General features: G+C 38.2%; 1 protein-coding gene across 1 annotated transcript in view; it reads right to left on the bottom strand.

Annotated features, from left to right (window-relative positions):
* TENM1 (teneurin transmembrane protein 1) overlaps nucleotides 1–14,926 on the bottom strand; it is a 160,220-nt gene that overhangs the window by 103,371 nt on the left and 41,923 nt on the right. Inside the window, exons 8-10 of the mRNA XM_088129189.1 lie at nucleotides 14,712–14,906; nucleotides 12,575–12,775; nucleotides 3,762–3,947 (exon numbers count right to left, since the gene is read on the bottom strand). Of these exons, the coding sequence (XP_087985315.1) occupies nucleotides 3,762–3,947; nucleotides 12,575–12,775; nucleotides 14,712–14,906 (582 nt within the window). The remainder of the gene's footprint in view (nucleotides 1–3,761; nucleotides 3,948–12,574; nucleotides 12,776–14,711; nucleotides 14,907–14,926) is intronic.

The raw sequence follows: 14,926 nt of genomic DNA on the forward strand, positions 1-14,926 counted from the left end.
CACCCTCTGGCAGGTTAAGATCCCTGGTCTTGATTCAGTAACTGTAATTGAGTTACTGAATTAATTAATTCTTGAATTAAGATCAGAAAACTCCTTCATCAAGATGGAGCAGCTCTGATACGAAGGCTATTCCACTTCCTGTTTTTTTAAAGTTATTATTGTTTAATTTCAAAGTAGGTGATACCTATTTTAAGATCAGATCCAGATCAGACCAAGATCACATCTCTCTGTCTACCTACCACACCATTTCCCACTCAGGATTTTAGTTACTTGCCTCCCCTTGCCTTTTCTGCCAGCAAAACTTAGCAGAATCCTTTAATATTTTGCTGTAAATCTCTCTCTTCCACCCAAACACCCAGAGATATCTTCTTTGTGCTTCCTGAATTGCCTTGATTTCTTTTATCTGTGCAATAAACTGTTCCCAGAAGGGCTCCAAGGAATGTTGTTGTGATTACTTATTTCACTCATGATTTTCAAGTCGATTGGTTTTTGACGTTCTATCTGCTGATTCCCTCTGCTATTAGTTTTGCCTAAACTCTCAGTCTGGCTTCACTTACAGATGCTTTTATTTTACTTAGCACCTGTGATGGAATGCAATGGAGCAGCAGCTCTCGGGAAGGAGGGAGCACATTCCAGGAAGGGGACGGGGGGAGACAAGAGGCAGCACAGTCCGGAGCAGGAGCGTGGGAAGAGGAAGAGGTTCAGGATAGCCACTCCTTAGAATCTCCCAGGGTGTATCCACTAGGTTAGAGTAGTACAGATTTAGTCTGGCAAGATTCTGTCTATATGGTATAAGCAATAAAGGAACTGAACTTGGAATGAACTGTTTCTCTGTTGTTCTTGGGCTGGGCCTGACAGCACCTCTAATGGGCACCATGGCCAGAATAAGCATAAGGATGACTCTGCTTCCACTCAAAGCATTCAGTCAACACATTGGTGAAAGGTGATGTAGCTCTCAGGTTTTAAGAAGAAATGATCCCTGCCAGAACAGAACAGACCAGCATCCTGCTTCTCATAAAAGCAATCAGTTACATGAATTCAGGATTTTTTTTTTTTTAAAAAAAACCTATTTAAAATGTAACCAAGAAGATAAGAAATGAAAATTTAGTGGGTTTTTTTTTTTTTTTAAATGAAGATTCAGAAATTAAACAGAAATCCTCAAACGGAACTGAGCAGAAGCCATTCTCTTTGTAAAGTTCTGGTACATAGCCAACTTGTTTTTATTATATTAGACAGCCAAGTTTCCTGCATGCAATTAAAATATTTATGGATAAAAACACTTTGGGAAGTCCTGAATGACGATTTGCCTAGACTTACTAGTAACTGACTTGGGGGAAAGATATTATTTTTCAATAAAATGTAACAATTACATTTCTACAGCTAAGGAATGCCTTCTGAAAAGATCTGAGAATTTTAGATTCATATTAGAAATATAATTAGAAATTAGCCTTGGGGATAAAGGAAACCAAGATAAATGAACATCTTTAATAACTTGTCCAATATTTAAATCCTATAAAGGCAGAGAATATAAGAATTACCATATTTAAACTGTTTCACTTTCTTAAATTAATTTAAAGTGTATGTTTTCTAGCTATTCTCTCGATATTATTTTGTACAGACTCACTATATCAAAAGAAGCTCACTTAGGCTGGTCTGGAACAAACCAATGCTATTGCATTTAATTTTCATGATGTCTACTGAGGATTTATTCTCAGAAGGCAAGTCAATGCCAGAGGAGGACATGGAGACAGATGAGATCAGGAGCTAGTGCCTAGCAGGACAATCAGGGAAGAACCAGCCCCTGTTCCCAGAGAATCTGCACTCCAGATCTCAACTGGGTAAATCCAGAGCATCATCCAAATCTGTGAGAATGATAGTGGGTTAAGAGCCAGAGTGCCGAAAAGTGCAGAAGGGTAAAAATGAAAGCTATTGTGGCCCTCTGAACTAATGCAATTCAGCTGGTTTAGGAAAGTGTCTTGAACTTTGGGATCTAAAGCGGACCAGTGGAGATGACCCTCTGCTGGAAGCAACATTCTGTGTGCTCTTATGAGGAGCGGCCAGGATCTTTGCCTCACTGCTGGATTCATACTTCACTTTTCTCTTGAACCCTTTTGCGCATGGAACGTTTTTACTGCTGATGTTTCAACTGTTGCCAGACCCTACATCTTCTTCGCTTCTGGATGGTTCTTGTTTGGCTAGAAGGAAAACAACTTTCTGCAAATGCAGTGGTTTTTTTGTGGGAAAAGTCAAGGGAAACCTAACAGATGAAGCTTTTCTTTCTAACCTTTTCCATGAGCAACTGCACCCATTAAAGATTCTCTTCTACATAGTAACTATATGACAGAAGCTCTGCAGAAATGATTTTCAATAGGTATCAGTTCAATCTTTTTCTGATTTCTAAGGAAACAGACTCCCCCAACTTCTTTCCTCAACTTGTTCCACAGCCATCCTGTCTTATGGTTAGAATTCACCGGGATTTGATTTTGTTTGGTAAGTAAAAGCCAAACCCTTCCCCACCCACAAAATCAATCCCATCTTTTACCTGAAGAAATATAGACAGTTGGGAGAGGAAACAAATGTTTCCAAAAGAAACTGACTTACTAAACTTACAAAGGAAACTACAGCGAGAGAGACAAGAACTCTTTTCCGTGGTCCCAGAGACTAGAAGCAAAAACCAGGGGTATAAGTTGCAGTAACTTAGATTTTGTTAAAATTTAAAGAAAAAACTTCCTGACTGTAAGATCTGTATAACAGTGGATCTCTGAAGGCTGTGGGTTCTCCATCTCTGGAGGTTTATAAGAGGCTGAACCTCAGCGGATCGGTTTTCCTACAGGCTGCAGAGAGTCAGTCTAGAAGATCTTTGTGGTTCCTTCCAATTCTGCAATTCTGTGGTTCTCTTATTTGAGATATCAGTCCAAGCAATCTCCAGGAGCCAAAACTGACTGGGGGGGGGGGGGGGGGAGAGGAAGAGGTATTTCTTCTTCTTCTTCATGTCATATTAGTTCCAGATGCATAACCAGAAACTCAACTGAGTTACAGTGCCATGGGTCCCCCAGGAAGATTCAGAAGAGGATAAAGTTTAGGCTATTTCACACATCTTCTCCATTTCCCTAACTGGAGGGCATGGCCTTATTATCACTTGCAAACTCCCAAGATACTTGCAATAGCACCCACCACATCTTTTAGCTTTCAGAAGGAAACGGATATAAAATCAGACAAAGTCCTTTAAAACAGCTAAGCCAATTCCTCTAGGGAGTTGTGTCATCTGTAATACAGGCCTTGTCAGCTTCCATAAGACTTCAGATAGCTTTGGCTCTTGGTTGAGGCATCATCCGTCTATTGCTGGGTTAAAGGCTGAGAGTTCCAGCTAGCAAGACCTGAGGGAGCTGTCTATGGTCCTGACTTCCCTGATTTTTGCTTAAAGGCACTAAGTTTGATGCATCCCAGAGAGATTCAGCTTGACTACAGCCCCTGTCCCTCCTAGGCTGAAGGCCTGAGAGGATAGTTTGACAGCCATGAAATAATCATGCCCAAACCCCACCTTGGAGTAGTCAAACCGTTCTGTTTAACTGCAACTCTGCAGCCTTTGTTTTCCCTGTGATAGAGTTTAGTGTTCTTGATGCAGGCACAGCTCAAACCAAATTAAATGGAGCTAAATATATCAACTTTGCAATTATGAACGAGTACAAACATTTTTTTGGGGGTAATTTCCTCTCTAGAGCTGGAGGGTCTAATTTGGGTCAGGTTCACACAAATCTCACCAATAGTACAGTGGTCTCCTTCCCACCCAGGGCTGCATTCACATTTGCCATCTTTGCACTTTCCATGCTCGGTGCAGTGAGAATTGCATGTCCGTTCTTCACAAGTGGGTCCTATCCAACCTTCTTCACACTGGCACGCTCCTTTTGCACAAACACCGTGGAGGCCACAATCCATGGTACACAGCTCTATGATAGACATAAAATAATAGAGATCCAGTTAATTAAAACAAAACATTTAAAATTATTGACTTTATTGTTTCCTTGGAATAAGAAAAAAACAAGTACAGGATACCTCTGAAGTAGCTGTGTTTAACCAGCCCTCTATGAAGTCTATGGGTCAACTTAAACATATCTAGGCTTCTCCAACTGAAAGTAAATCAGATGACTTTTTGCATAAGCAAGTTATTATAGTTTATAGCTCATATGGTGTAGCAGAAAAAAAAAAAACTATTTCCTGAACCTCTGCATTATGTTTTTCTTTTCCTTTTCACCTTGCCCCAGTGCAACTATTTTTCATCTAACAGACCTTGGGATTCTCAGGAAAAAAAATAAATAATGCCACTATATTGAACTCTACATACCTCAGTTTTAAATGCCTTTCAAAGAAACAATGTTAGCAGAAAATGAGGGGAGGAAAAGGAATCGCACATTCTGGATCTGGCCTTGATCTCCATTAAGTCAAGTGTTGACTAAATGCATATCAGAACTGTATATAGAAGACTTTTCAGTAAATGTGAACTGTATCCTAACAAATAGACAAAATGGGATACACATTCAACCATCTATGGGCATTATCCAAATTCAAAAGCTGAGTTCCAAGTTTCTAAGAGCTGGATGTAATGGAATTACTAAAACCAAAATGGTGGGAGATGCCCGGTGCCTTTGGAGCAGTCCTAATCCCCAAAGAAATCAACATGAAAAGATTAACCCATGATGTGACTTTATATTTTTAAAACATCAGACACGTGCTGACCCATGGCCTTTTCAGTACAATGTTCCCTTCAAAAAAATAAATAAAAAATCCGTGGGATTTAAAATCACAATTACAATTTAAAAGATGAACCACAGAACCATCCTCTGTGTTCAAAAACAAATCTGTTTTTGACAACATCCTTGCTGGTATAAATTTAGTCACTGATCCTGAAATTTAATTTATTTTGCCTCTGGGAAGCCTACGAGGGTCAGTATGTAGGATTTCTGTCAGCATTATTAGCATAGTAGGACGTTTTAATTGGTTGAATGATTGATTATTCCATTAAAATTTTACAGTGATTAATCAATAGGGGGCAATTTGGTTTGGAAGGGCTGTGAGTTAAGGGCCCTCCTGTTTTATTTTTGAGACCATTCTTCTTTGTTACTTAAAAAGGGAACAACCTAAAATATTTTAAAGACAATTGTCCATTTGAAAAGAGGCACTGCCTGTTTTTTAGATGGTCCATTATCTGAAAGTGATGTGAATAAAATTTTGGTCATGTGTACATTTTATTTTTGGTTTAAACTGATTAAGCTGCTGTGCTAAAACTTCTTGTGACGGGGCTGAGTCAGTGAATCTAATATTTTAATCAGTGAGAACAAATGTTTAGTTGATTAACCAGCTGATTAAAGCTTAATGCATTCAATGTTAAATATAAAGTAAACAACTCTAAATAAGCTTCACTGCACAATTCCGTTTCATTCCCAGTAATTATCAGTTTTTTTTTTTAAACTTTAAACTGTCAGAAAACTATGTTAAGACACAACTGTAACCACAAACTAAAATAACAACATCTGTTTCAGTTTCAAGAGGCAGTTTCTAGGAACTTTCTCCTTCTCATCAACAAGCAAGATCACAATCGTATTTTTCTTATTTACGTGAGCAAAAAAACCAGTCTGATAAATAGCCCTTTGTTGTTCAATGTTTCAACAAATGTTACCAGGTGTTACCTTCTTTGTAACAGACAGCACAATTGCAACACAAATGGAATGACGCAATGTTATCAAAGGTGCTGACAGGTTTGTAATTTTCATCATGGATCATTTGGGATTTAGGGATCATAAATGGCAATATTATTTCAAATACTTTGAGAAAAAAGTACATTCATATGATACGCTGCAATCAGATGAAGGAAGTTTGCCAGAAAGTAAACCACCCCCCTTAGGCATGACCTTTATTTGAAGTAACATAGATTGGATTTGAAATTCTCTTTTTAAAAATACATCCTGTATTTGTGATTTCCGTCAGCGTAATATACCATCTTTATCATTCGAACCTTGAGGAAATGCGTGGGGCGTATTCCGTCCTGTTGACTGACACAGAATGATTTTATTTTTTCAGGATTTGTCCCTCTTATGTCAGCATGTTTGCCCTCAACTTGTAAGACCCTTCCCCTTTCCTTGGTGCATTAATATAATACAACGTTCGCAATACTAACATATGAACTGTTGCTAGGCTCTGCTTCACTCCTGGCTGGTTGTTGTTTGACTGGAAGGAAAACAACTTTCTGCAAATACGGTGATTTCTTTGTGAGGAAAGTAAGGGGAAATCAAGGAGATGAACGTTTCCTATCCTACTCCTTTCCGGGAACACCTGCACCCATTAAACATTCTCTTCTGTACAATAATTATGTGACAGAAGCTCTGCAGAAATTCTTTTCAGCAGATATCAGTTCAATCTTTTTCTGCCTTCTAAGATCCCCCCTGCCCCAAGCTTCTTTCATCAACTTGTTCCATAGCCATCCTGCAGTAAATGCTAAAATATGACCGTTAGGCTACTTCTTAGAGAAAGATTTGCATTACTAAGTTTATGGTAGGAATAACCAGATGATGCCCTGCCCACCAAAATGTTTTGAAAGGTATCATTTGTGCATATTCATGGTGTTATCATGATTTCGGAATGTGGTGGACATTAACCCAGAAGGTCTCATTTATTTTGAAAGTGTTGAAAGAAAAGAGAGACGAGGAAGTTCTGACACCCATTACCAGATTAATACACTACATATGTTGGAAGTCCTTCTGGATAGAAGGGAGCAGTGCTGTCACCACCCTGGAGAAAGGACAACAAGATGGCTTTTCTTCCTTAGAAGCTAACTGGACTCTCAGTGTAATCTTATTTCAACATTGGTGATGGGATAATAACTCCCAGCTACAGTTGAGGGAGCAGGCTGAAAGAAAGGTGGGTTTTTTTGTCACTCAACAAAGAGGAACAGCTGGAACAATCATATTAATTGCCACTGCTGACCCTAAATATGCCTCCTGAAGTGGTTGCTTCCTCTGGTATGGTGCAAGACAGCATCTTCTCCCTCTCCCTAACTTTTGGCCAACCTAAATATAGGACATATATTGGTTTCCGGGGATACAAATTCCTTAAACTTCACAAAGAGCAGGTCATGAGAGCAGAACTGGTAACATGTGTTTTGCCACAGGATAATATTTGAGAGGAAAGAGAATAAAGGATTCCTCTCTGGCCAGTGGACCCACACAACCGGTGCAACATGATGCAGTTCTAGCTGTAGAATGAGAACACACATTCAAGGTTCCTGATATGAAGCATGTGTGGAGAAGCTCTTCTGTTTAGAGAAGGAGGGACACACATTTCAAATGCCTGCTTTTTGAAAGCAACCCCATTGGTGAAGCTTTGAGGGAGCAGTGAACGTTGTCAACCATAAACGCTTCTCCCTCCTTCAAGAGCGATCTGAAGCTTCCTCTATGTCTTTACCAGGCAGTTAGAAATGATAACACATTTGGCAGCTCCGGTCCCTGATTACTCCTTTCTCAGTGACACCTTCCACTAAGAAATGCCATTGCAACCATCTCCAATCTACTGCTTAAAATTTGGGGGGGAGGGGGGGGAAGCATGTTGCAGGTAGACCTGAAAGACACTGGGGGGAAAGAAAACAATAGCTGCAGTCATATGACTCACCCTTTTTTCTCAGGTCCTGTTTTAAATTAACAAGTATTAGTCCTTTAGGACCCCATCATACCCTCCACATGCCAGGTTCTGTGGCCAAGTCTCACAGGAACTGTAGTGACCTCTTGTGCTGGAAAACCATTACTCTTTTCTATTTTATCTCTATGAGATTGTTATATTCTCAGGGGCAGTTGTTCCATTGCAGGACTTAAATGAAATCATAATAGTTTTTTTTTTTCCAAGAAGAGAAAGAAACCAGGTCTTCTCAAAGTTAACTTAAGTTTAAACAGGTTTAAACAGGTACAAAAACAGAACATTTCACTGCTGTTCCATTATGATTTCACAAATATATTTGAATTGTGAAAGCTGATTAATTTTATCACAGTGATAAATATTGATTCTGAAGAGTTCTTGCTTGGTTTGTTCTGTTCTTTTTCTCAGAAGGAGACAACTGAACCTACATTAATTTAAGAAGCATTAAGAATTCACTTTGGATTCTTCATTTTAATTACTTAAACCAACACAGTTCTCTAAGGTATTTTTCCCATTAATAACTTCTGACTTGTGCTATATATAAAAAGTAAAATTAAAGCTAAATATTTTATAATCCATACATAAGCATATCTCTCTACCTAAACATTTGCTAAAATACATTTTTTAAATATAAACTGGATTCATAACATTATTTCTTGCTGGTTAATTTGTGCATTACTGTACTGAGATAGGAAATTGGGCTCTCCAACATTTTACTTATAGGTTACAATGGTATCTATATTCTTGTTATCTGCAATTGCATTATCTGCAGTAGATACAGAACGTAACTAGGCATGTAGATGTTTTTAGATCAATAGGTTTTGGGGCACAGTACTGATTATCCATCTTGTGCATGTGCTTAATTTCCCAGTGAATTGTAATATTCTGACCTCATATGGTTGTCCTCTTCCTGCACATTACTTCTTTTACTTCCTCAGTGAAAATGAGCCAACACTGAAAACTTCAAAGCTATATACTTGAGCATCTCTGGAGGTTCTAAGCAGGGGACCACAACTATCATATACCCTTGACTAAAGATCAATACATTCTTTCTATCTGGGATGGTCATCCTCTTTCACTAAGTGTGCACCTTCAGGAGGGTGCACATGTGCAGAGTGGTGAAGGAGGAAGGAGACACCTGCCTGCAAGCCAGATCAACCCTGGTGATCAATGGGGTGAAAGATGTCACAGCCAGATCGCCCTCATATCCAGTCATATACTTGAAAAAGTAACCAAAGCTATTTTTAAACACACACACACACAATTTTATTTTTTAGCATTCATTCATTCAGTGTAGGTGCTACCTAACTCCAGAGTCAGTCTGGACTCTGGGCAGCACACAATACAAGGCAACATAAAAAAATAACAATCTACATAAAGGTGTAAATAAGTAGCAGATCCAGTCAACTAATAAAAGACATATACACCAAACAGGGGCTCCAACCACTCTAGCCCATAGCCTGGGAGAAGAGTAGGTCTTTAAGGCCCTCTGAAACACCTTCAGGGTGGGAACCACCTGGATTTCAGGGGGAACCTCATTCCAAAGGGCAGGCACCATAACATTGACTGATTATGTGCCATCAAATAGTTTTCAACTCCTAGCAACCACATAGATTTTCTCCAAGACGATCTATCCCTAACATATTGTTTCATGTCTCCCAATGGCACATTCATCGCCTCTGTAACTGAGCCCATCCATCTTGCTGCTGGTCATCCTCTTCTTCTCTTTCCTTCTACTTTTCCCAGCATTAGAGCCTTTTCCAGAGAGCTAGGTCTTCGCATAATGTGTCCAAAACAGGATAATTTGAGCCTGGTCATTTGTGTCTCAAGTGAGAACTCTGAGTTGTTTTCTTCTATGATCCATCAGTTTGTTTTCTTGGCTGTCCACAGTATTCTCAGGAGTCTTCTCCAACACCAAAGTTCAAAAGCATCAATATTATTCCTATCCTGCTTCTTTAAAGTCCAACTTCCACTCTCATATAGTGTCACAGGGAAGACCACGGTTTGTACAATTCTGATCTTTGTAGGTATAGACATATCATGGCATTTGAGTATCTTTTCCATGGCCTTCATGGCTGCTCTACTGAGTCCTAGTCTGTGATGTATTTCCTGACTGCTTGTTCTTTTACTGTTTAATGGCTGATCGTAAAAGGCAGAAGCTATCCACCACTTCGATATCTTCATTGTCAGTTCTAAGACTGGTTGTTCTACCTGTTGTCATTAAATTGGTCTTCAAAGGCTTTTCTATAATCATTGAATCACATACTGCCTTCTTTTTGGTATTCTTTGGCTTTTTCAATTATCCAGTGTGCATCAGCAATAATGTCTCGTGTTCCTCAGTCTTTTCTAAAGCCAGTGTGAACATCTGGCATCTCTTTTTCCATGCAGGGCTCTAATCTCTGTTGGATGATCCTAAGCATTATTTTGCTAGCATGTAAAATTAAGGATATTGTATGAAAATTTGCACACTCTGTTAAGTCTCCTTTTTTTGGTATTGGAATGTAGATTGACCTCTTCCAATCAGTTGGCCGCTGTGTCATTCTCCAGATTTGCTGGCATAGCTTGGTTAGAACCTTGACTCATTTTTCTTCTGTTGCTTGCTATATTTCAGTGGGTTTTCCATCAGTTCCTGTAGCTTTCTGACTTGGTAATGATTAGAGTGCTGATTGAACTTCATCTTCTAGCGATTCTTGTAAGTAAGGAATATCTTCTAGGGTGTCTTAGATGTTGACATCTCTACCTGTATAGTGTTTCAGTATACTCTTTCCATCTTCTTTTGCTCTCCTTTGAATCCGTTACTATCTGAGATTTTTGTCTTGGCTTTGGCTTCTCTTCTCTTCTTGACAATGTCCATGGTTTGTTCTGACATCTAGTTTGTTTTCTTCTCTTTCTTCATTTTTGGCAGTTCATATTTCATATTCATCCTTAATGATGTCTTTAACTTCATTTCACAGTTCCTTTAGTTCTCTATCAATGAGGTTCAGGACTTCAGCAGTCATACATACATGCACACATACATTTATGGTAATGCTAAAATTTAAAAATCGTAAAAAGTAAAAAAAGCATTAACCAATGTTGTTAACCCAACTTTTAAAGTATGTAACACAGTCTTTTAACCACTGTTTTAGCAACAATCCAACCTTGATATATTCAAAGTTCCTCACAGACTGAAAGATTCCATACTTGGGGGATACAGTTAATGTCTTTTCTTCTTGACTATTTTCCAAATCCCAAGTCATCATAGTAATAATATTTTGCCAATAAGGAGTTACAAGCAGACAATCCCATAATATGTTCTTTCAAATTTATTACATCTCCAGCAACTGACAAGGAAAAAGTCAACTTATTAAAACATTCTTTGAGAAGTCCAATAGACCCTAAAGAGATTTTTGTTGTTGTTGAACTAGCTAAATAAAATAAAATTTAACATTCCTCAAAGACTGAAGCCATTGATTGGGTAACATGGGATACAACAATTCTTATTTATTTATTTTTCTATATCTGACAATAATAAATTATTGGCTTTCAATCAATAAACAGTTTCCCCATACATTCAATGAAACTCTAGAGTTTCAAAGTCGACGAGGGCATCAGGATCTAACAATGTATTTAACAAATGTTTTAACTATATGTATTGTCATTCTGTTTCTCCAGGTAAATTGTGTTCCTTCTGTAAAATCTTAAAAGTTTTAAAGTATCATTACTTACTAGTTACTTTTGGGTAATGATTTCATTATGAGCCATATTTTCCAAAATAAGTGTATTATCAGCCAACCATTTTTAAATAAAAATTGCTCCACATCATCAATTTCTTATGAGAAGAATCAGATTTAAATTTTCTGTCTATGGCCTTTAATTCTGAAAAAGTAACTGAAATCCTATTATAATGTGCCAGTACTGCAAAGGTACTAAATAAATAATAACTCTCAAACTGAGCCGCAAATGGTACACACTTAATATTGTTTACACTACAATAGCAAAAGCCCAATAGTATTGCTTAAAATGAGGAAAATTAAAACTACCATCACATAAGAAAAACATAACTTTAACAAGGAGATCCTTGTATTTGTTTTTTCCATAAAAATAACTATTAATTTATCAATCTGTTCAAAATATTTAAGTGGAGCCAAAATAAACACTGTTCTCAAATATGCATCAGTCTTGATGCAAAATTCATTTTCACAATTTTAATTCTTCCTCACATTTCAAATTGTATCATCCAGATGACAGAAGATATGAAGAAGTGTGTGAAAATGTAATGGTGTTTTCACACACTTCTTCATATCTTTTTTCATCTGGATGATACAATTTGAAATGCTCTTATCCATTAAACTAGGTATTTTCCTGAGATAGTGACCCCTAGGTATTTAACAGCTTCTGAACTAAATTCAAAAACTTGGTTTCTCCCTACCACCTTTGAATCGTCTTGCCAATTGGCATAACAGTTCATTATTTGTTTTGATTAATATTAGCTTAATTTCTAGACCATCTTTCTATACATAGGGCACTCAAGATGGCTGACAGGGTAAAATAAGAAACTATTAGAAAAGAGGTTAAATAAACAACAACCAACATTAGTCTTTGTATAATTCAAAGTCTGGTTGAAGAGGAAGGTCTTAATCCTCTCTCTAAAAACAGAAAGAGTTGAGACTAAACTGAACTCCCAGGAACTCTGGGATAGACACAGGAACTTTGCTAGCATAGATGAGAAAAGAATTTTCTTTAGAAAACAACAATCTTTTCTTTTGCTATTTCCCCTTATTTTTCATATCCACAAAAAATTCCCTTGAAAGATGAAAATTAGCAACACACACACTTCTATGGCAATACTCTCCTTTGTCAAAAACAAAACACTCTAATACATCTGAGATGGATCAGTGCCAAGAAACCTTACCTGAGGAGCAGTCAGAGCCTGTCCACTTTGGGTCACAACTACACACTCCTGTCTCTAAGAGAAAGGTGCCATGGCCTGAACACTGTTCTTGACAGATGGGAAGCGATGTTTCACAGTTGACTCCACCCCAGCCCATGGAACAGTGGCATTCTCCTTGAACACAGACCCCATGACCAGAACACATAGGGTCCAAGCAGTCCTCTGGAAAATAAAACAGGGAGACAAGGACATGATACATCCAGCAGAAATCAGGGCTGTAAGTAAAAGTATCCTTAAACTATCAAGGGCAGGGCTTTAAGACAAACACAGCCTTCCTTTCAAGCTTCAGATTATCAAATTATAAAACAAACTACATTTCAAGAAAGGGAAGAACCTGACCCCAGGAAAAGTGTTTAGCATTTTTGAGGTCCTCCCCCCCCCATAAGCAAATCCTGAATGCCAGCTTCACTAAAGAACTTCAAGTAATCCATTTAGCTTCCAGCTAGCATTTCTTTGAAGGCACTACCTACAGCTCAATCAGAAGAGGTCAGTTCTTCCAACACTAGGCATCTTTGAAGGGCTGGGAATGGTCACAGGCCTGAGCAGAGACTCCTGCACAAGTTTCTTCAATCCTTTATTCCCCCAGGTTTTGAATCTTCTAGGTCCTGAGCCTGCGAATACTTACTCCACAGCGAACAAGTTTACTCCCAAGGAGTAAGATGTTTCCTCTCACCACAAACTCTATCTCAAATCTATTTGGAGTGTAGGACAAAGGAAGTTTTATCCTCAAACATTCCATCTAAACATTGATTAAAGTTCTAAGACTCCTGTATTGCACCCAAGCAAATAAACTTCTTAAAAAGCACATTTGTAAATATCTCATTCTATTAAAAAATATATTATAGAGAGATTTATGGTAAACTGTTTGATTTTGCTAAAAAAAGGATTTTGTAATGTGATACAGTGATTAAGATACCGGACCAGGATGACCGAAGTTCAAGTCTACCTTTAGCCATGAAAACTCACTGAGTAAATTTGAGTGACTCACTCACTCAGGTCAATCTAGCCCACAGAGTTGCTGTTGTGGATATAAAATGAAGGGAGTTCACCATGTAAGGCGCCTTGATCTCTTGGAGGAAAGATGGGATATAGATTTAATAAATAAATACAGCATTCTTTAGGGATTATTTCATAATTGCTGTGTACTGAAGGTATTACATTGATCAGATGAAGGCAGTTTAGACATCTTCCAAATAAAAGTTGGTTCTTGTGTTGAATAAGATGGAAGCACATGAGATACAGCCAAGGTATAATGAAGGAGAGTTAGACTACAGATTTAATATCTTGGATAAGTCCAGACAATCAACTGGGTCCTTCAGGCTCCAGAGCTTTAGTGAGAACTTTCATAGTGCTGGAGGAACAGGCTGTCTGATCCTTGAAAGATATTTTGGAACTCAGCTCTCATAAACCCCACCTAGCTGGATGAATCTGAAGGAGCTATAAATGCTTCTAAGATTTCTTGTGTATCTTATCCACCAGATTAATCTGTGTAAAGTTTTTGCTATCAGTAGAAACACAATAATTCTTTGACCAGAAAATTAGTTTCTGCTTTGCTGGAAATCATAAACGTTTCTGCTATCAGTAGAAACACAGTAATACATTGACCAGAAAATTAGTTTCTCCTTTGCTAGAAATCATACCAAGCGGAATTATAACAGTCTATGCAGTTCTGGAATTAACATGTTTAGCAGCTGTTTAAACTCTCTTAGTAAGTAATCCCTGCCCCCCCCGCCCGGTCCATATTAGTCATATTTCTTTCATTTTAATATGCTAATTCCAGGGGTTCTAATACAAATATTTTTCATATCCTATGTATATGGAGTGGGTGTTTAATTTTCTTCCCTTTAAGAACAAAGAAAAAGAAGAAAGGAAGGGTAGTAAAAGTCATGATTGCATAGGACACTGGATTTTACAAGCATGTAAAAGGTTCCATCAGGAATCATTCCACATTCAGAATAGCCCATTTGGGGGGGGGGGGTAGAACATTCCACAAGACAACATTTTGCACACCCCTATTGGCATGCAGTGTAATGGCTTTTTAAGTACTAAAACTTTTGACACTTTGGAGGTAGACCTCCAAGAACGAAAGGAGACAAACCTTCTTCACATATCTCTCCTTTATATCCAGGGACACAAATGCAGATTCCCATGATACACGTGCCATGACCAAAGCAGGTAGGGTCAATGCACTGCTCTTCTGGGACATCACATTCTGGTCCCTTCCAGCCATTGCGACAAACACAGTGGCCCTGTTCATATTCCCCATTTCCACTGCATAAAACTGGGCAGGAATCTGTGGAAGGAAGATGCGAC

The sequence above is a fragment of the Python bivittatus genome, unplaced genomic scaffold (genome assembly GCF_059951505.1).
Source record: "Python bivittatus isolate LINGU-HERP-01145 unplaced genomic scaffold, Pbiv_v1 ctg000790_np1212, whole genome shotgun sequence".
Classification (NCBI taxonomy): domain Eukaryota; kingdom Metazoa; phylum Chordata; class Lepidosauria; order Squamata; family Pythonidae; genus Python; species Python bivittatus.